The sequence below is a fragment of the Leopardus geoffroyi genome, chromosome C3 (genome assembly GCF_018350155.1).
Source record: "Leopardus geoffroyi isolate Oge1 chromosome C3, O.geoffroyi_Oge1_pat1.0, whole genome shotgun sequence".
NCBI classification, from domain to species: Eukaryota; Metazoa; Chordata; class Mammalia; order Carnivora; family Felidae; genus Leopardus; species Leopardus geoffroyi.
This window is the reverse complement of record NC_059338.1, coordinates 12748783-12754782: the sequence shown is the minus strand read 5'-3', so window position 1 is coordinate 12754782 and position 6000 is coordinate 12748783. Positions and strand designations below refer to the sequence as shown.

Sequence of the window (6000 nt, the reverse complement as noted above, 5' to 3'; positions counted from 1 at the left end):
AATGTGACAAATCACGACACTGGAGTTTAGGGTTGATGGGAGAAAACAGACTCCTGGAGGAGTGATTCACTCTTTTTCACTCTAGAGACAACAAAATGGAATCCCGGGGTGGCCTTGTCCACATTGCAAGCGCATACCTGGCATGTCAACTGACAGCCAGAGAGGGCCTGCTATTACTCAGAAGAAAAGATGGGGTATCTGATAATCTGAGAGAACAAAGACGCCAGTTACTTCATCACTCTTGCCTGAGGGTCTGGAATTAATTGTGTTGCTTTCTACCCCATCTAATTTTACAAAATCATACCGCTCCGTGGCAGTTTACTAATTTACCACCTCATCTAAGATAAGGCTTTGCCAACAGTAATAACATTTAGAAAATGCTGTCAGACCTGCTGCGGATGGTCCCCGCCCCGCACCCGCAGCCCAAGCACGCATGCGCACACCCACCTCCCCTAGGCAGCCCCACTGGACCTCAGAGCGGGGAGCTCTGGCCTTGGAGGACACGAACACGTCAGAAGTGCACCTGCAGGACAAAATCAGGAACGGCCGAATCTATTCAGAGATCTCCTTGGGTGTCCGCTCCACTATCTGTCCAAAGAGTAAACAGGGTAGAAAGAAATCATCTGCTTTTCAGAAAAAAACATCTCTGTATATTTACCTGATACACAACTATTGTGGGCTTACCGTGTAAAAACCACTGGTGTGGCTTATCTTTCCTCAACTATGACGGGAAGGGAGAAAAGCAGAAAAGTAGCAAAATTTGGAAGGGGCATGGAAATCTCAAGCCTGAAGCGTCTCAATTTGAAACTTGGTGTTGGGGGAGGTGGGGTGGCGCCTGGGTTGCTCAGTCGGTTAAACGTCTGACGCTTGGCTTCAGCTCAGGTCATGATCTCACAGTTCGTGAGTTCAAGCCCCACACTGGGCTCTGGTCCGTGGCACAGAGCCTGCTTAGGATTCTTTTTCTCTCCCCGTCTGGCCCTCCTCTGGTCACACTCTCTCTCTCTCAAAATAAAACAAATAAACTTAAAAAAAAAAAAAAAAAAAAAGGAAAAAGAAAGTTAGTGTTATGGGGTTTGGGGGATCAGAGCAAGGGGTGGGGCTTTTGACATTTATTCCAATTGCATCGTCGATTCTCTCATGCCCTACTCTATTCTAGGGATGAGTAAGCATGCTCAGTACACAAAGGTCTACGAAACCCCATGGCTGGAGTATGGCGTGTACATGGAGACTCAGAGGAAGATGATGGGCAGAGTAACTGTGTTCACACAGTGTAGGTTCTCGGGGCCATCGAGCAGTACATCCCTGATCTTTAAGCATGACGTGGTGTGTATACGTGAGATGTGTGTGCACGTGTATGAGTGTGTGAGTGCACAAGTGTGGGGTGGAGTACAAAGCAAAGCAAAATGGTGCCTGTTTCCCTTTTGGTTCAGATTCCGCTTGTAGATATAATTATTTGTTTAACACAGTCACACCATATTATGTTACCTTCTGTGATTTCTTAGCAAAGGCATGCTCTGTGAGCTCCGCTTTCCCAAGCGGTGATCATTTCTTGACATGTTTCATTGCTGGGAAATGACAAAGGCATTTGTTATCCTCTCAGACAATAAAATATTGCCTTGCTCAAATACCTTCGTGGAATATTAAACAAAATGAATGTTGTTCCTTTTCCTTTGCTTATCATATCATATTAAAAATGAAGACATACCCCTTAGTCTTCTTTCCTGACAGACGAGACATTGGAAAGAATGAGTTTAGTTTACCTTTCATCTGACTGGCTCTGTCCAAAGCCTCCAATAGTGCCATTAGAAAACCATTTCAATCATGCAGCTTCTCAAAGGCCATTTTTGATATACCTTTCAAATCATCACGAAGAATAAAATCCAAAGTTCTCCTCTAAACTTGCTCTTGGTAGCAATTTCAGATTCAGTTAATTTTCAGGCAGTGATGAGATTAGCAAAGACTGGGGAGTGACCCAATATAAGGATCGAAGAAGTAATCTCCTTAGAAACTGCTTGGGGACCAAGCTTATAAATATGTCTCAAATATTTACCAACCCACATACTGGATTATTCCATATGCACAAAAAACATATAAAATATGCATTCTTTACCATTGAAATATCAGAAAGTATCATATATGGGCGCCTGGGTGGCTCAATCAGTTGAGTGTCTGACTTCAGCTCAGGTCACAATCTCACGGTTAGCGGGATGGAGCCCCGTGTCGGGTTCTGCATGGACAGCGCAGAACCTGGTTGGGATTCTCTCTCTCTCTCTCTCTCTCTCTCTCTCTCTGCCCCTCCCCCTTCTCAAAAATAAATAAACATTTTAAAAAATATATTATCTAATTTGAGTAAGAGATTATGTTATGTATTCACAAGGTAGTATATGTACACCCACATCTACACAGATATAATAGCCATTCGTTATAGAAAGATTTTCTAAATATTACTGACTTCTTGGGTAAAACAAATTCATTTCATCATAGAGAACAATAAATTATCCTTCTGAGTTTCATCAAATGCATATTATTTGAAGTGGGATTTCCCAGGGCTACTTTTCGGGTTGAGTTAAATCCCAAGTATCTTTAAAGTTTTTTCATCTGTCACTTGCAGAATCAGTATTATCTAAGGGGAGCTTCAGTAAACACCACAAATTTCAGCTAGGAAATATATGTGGGTACTTTTTGACATGGAGATGAAAACCTAAATAGTCTGAAACAACCTCCAGCCTAAGTTCAGATGGCCTCGGTTCTACATTTGTCTTTGTTACGACTTTGTTTGAATTTAGGCCTGTAAATTACTGATTCTATACCTTGGTTTTCCGATATGCAAGGGAGAATGTATTTGCCCACCTCCTCTGAAGGGTGGTTGGGAGAATAAGATGGAATTAAACAATCAGGACCAGCTTTAGGCAGGTTCCACCAGCACAGTCACGCAGGCTCTGCTCTCTAAAGGGCCACGCACTTGACCTACTGCTTTATTGTTACAGCCCTGAGATTCTTTTTTTTTTTTTTTTAATTTTTGTTCAATGTTTTTTTTTTATTTTTGGGACAGAGAGAGACAGAGCATGAACGGGGGAGGGGCAGAGAGAGAGGGAGACACAGAATCGGAAACAGGCTCCAGGCTCTGAGCCATCAGCCCAGAGCCCGACGCCGGGCTCGAACTCACGGACCGCGAGATCGTGACCTGGCTGAAGTCGGACGCTTAACCGACTGCGCCACCCAGGCGCCCCCAGCCTTGAGATTCTTAATAATTTCATCTTGGAACTTGTGCTTTGTAGGTGTGGTCTAATGGGACCGTGAAGCAGGAGTAGAGCAGAGCAGATACACCGAGTGTCGGCACTCACATGTGCAGGCTCAGATACTCGGGTACAATCGACACTGGGCAGAGGCATCAACAGTGTCAGCAGCAGCCATGGCCCGGAGAGCATACAGGCTCCCCATGGGGATAGAACCGAGACCGGTGGCAAGAGGACCGCATGTCCATTCATCCCCAAAGCCCATCTCTGTAACATCTGTCAGAATTAACTCTCCAATTTGAGTGCAAGCAGAAACTGCTTATCACAAGCCATTTTGCCAGTAAATTCTTATAAAATAAAACTGTACATGAGGACATTGTAAATAAAGCATATGAGGGAATTACTAAAACTCTTTAAAGAGTTCAGAATCTCCAGCTTTGGAAACTTCTACAATGTTTCAGAGCAAATCTCCACAAATCCAGGTATAGAAATTAAAGATTGTCACATTCGACAGAAAAGACCATTGTTCTCACGTGAAGCCTCAGATAAACCAGCTGTCAACGAGGAAGACAATTTTAATGTTAAGTTTTCCTTGTGATTGGATATATGGTGATAGATGCGTAAACAAGGGTTATTAGTTGTATATAAATCATGAAGCCACTCTTGGTTTCTTAATATGACCTTCACAACCTACAGGAAATGTTAGCAAACGCAATAAAATGCCCTTGCAAAAATGTACATCTAAAATTAAATTCAGACTTCCTTAAAACTGATTTGTAGAAAGAGTTAAATATTTTTAGAAAAATTGTTCTGCAAGAATCAGCGGCTTTAGATGTACTAAAATTTCTATTTCCAAATAATGCGGCAGAAATCTATCCCACTGTTGTCACAGTCCATAAAATACATTAACAGTTGCATCCACAGAAAGATCCTTCTTAAAACTGAATATTATTACCAGGGCGCCTGGGTGGCTCATTCAGTTGAGCGTCTGACTTCAGCCCAGGTCATGATCTCACGCTTTCATGGGTTTGAGCCCCACATCTGGCTCTGTGCTGACAGGAGTCTGCTTCAGACCCTGTGTTTCCCTCTCTCTCTGACCCTCTCCTCCTCAAAAATAAATAAATAAAACATCAAAAATATAAAATAAAATTGAATATGATCAAGAATCATTTGCAACCTTGCATTTGCCGAAAGAACTGACACTTCTTTCAATTATATCGATTGAAAATGAAATATCTAATGTATAAATGTTGATGATCTAATGAATTACAGAAAGCAGAGTCAGAAAAATGCTATGACCAATGAAGATATCACATTAGTATTGTTTTTTGTTTAAAATTATGACAGTAATACGTTACTGTAGTTTGTAAGTTTATGTTGTTACTCATATATCATTATTATCCCTAGTATGTTTATAAGTAACAAAGTGTTTTTAAGAAGACGCATTTTATTTCAGAACGGCTAATGACACTTGTTTTTTCTGCTTTGTGAACAGAAGCCTTGCATTTTCATTTTGCACTGGACCATGCAAATTATGTACCAGCCTTGGATATAATATAGTTCAGACTTTTGCCACAAATTTGCTGAGCACTATTTAACCAAAGTGGAGCTCGTTTTTCTTTAAACATTTTAAATGTACTCATTTGATGTTATTTACCCAAAAAGTCTGTCCCATGAATATTTGTTTCTTTGTGCATTCTGTATAAACTTTGCTTAGTGAGTTAGTGTTCAGCCTGTGTGTATCTCTGACAAGCCTATGCATCATGGTTGAAATCTGCCCCTCCAGTGGGAATTTCCACTTTTTTTTTTTTTGTCAGACACCCAAAGATGCTGATGGGCCATCATATCAGTATCTTAGCTTGGGGTTTTGCTGACCAGGCGGGTAACATATAATTGGTCCTAAACCCATATGAGGGTAGATCTGTGTTATACAGCCTCAGGAAATTTGCTTTTCTGCCCAGAGCCCAAACATCAAAAGACAAGCTTCCTTATCATTTCCTTTTTTTTTTTTTTTTTAAGTTATTTATTTATTTTGAGGGTGGGGGGGAAAGAGAGAAAGAGAATGCAAACAGGGGAGGGGTAGAGAGAGGGGGGAGAGAGAGAGAATTCCAAGCAGGCTCTGTACTGTCAGCACAGAGCCTGATGCAGGGCTCGAACTCACCAACCATGAGATCATGACTTGAGCTAAAACCAAGAGTCAGATGCTTAATCGACTGAGCCACCCAGGCACAGGCACCCCTATCATTTCCTTTTTATGAGGACTTTTCCCTAGTCCACACTATCACAGGAAAACAGGACTTTAAGCATCCCAACTGCCCCCTGACCCAGGCCCAAAGTCTTGTCCTGGGTTCTCAATCCCCAGAAACTAATTGTTCGAAACCAGCATTTGGATTAAGAAGAATTCAGCAAACCCAGGTAGCGGCAGCCTCGGTGTCCCTTCACTTGGTTCCAGGCTTCCACTTAAATTTAGTACGTGGTAATTGCAGTTACTCTGTGCATTGGAAATAATGTTGGTGATATTCCATACACCTTTTTTTAAGTATTTTGTAGATGATTCTTCTGAAACAAGGCCAGATAAGGAAGTTGAGCATCTGTTTTCCATTATGTAAAACGAAGGTGTTGAATTAGATGTACCTTCAATCACAATTTATGCCTTCAGTCTTCAAGTGCTTGTTGAACATCTACTATGTTCTGGATATACAGTGCAAGGTGCTAAGGATGCAGAGATGGATCAGACGGACTCCTGCCCCCAAAAGTACACAGT

The 6000-nt window shown here is 41.7% G+C and overlaps 1 protein-coding gene across 1 annotated transcript in view; it reads left to right on the top strand.

Annotated features, from left to right (window-relative positions):
* Positions 1-433: 433 nt before the first annotated feature.
* Positions 434-6000, top strand: part of LOC123585961 — a 33779-nt gene continuing 28212 nt past the window's right edge. The window contains exons 1-2 of the mRNA XM_045454734.1: positions 434-599; positions 1157-1270. Coding sequence (XP_045310690.1) covers positions 434-599; positions 1157-1270 — 280 coding nt within the window. The remainder of the gene's footprint in view (positions 600-1156; positions 1271-6000) is intronic.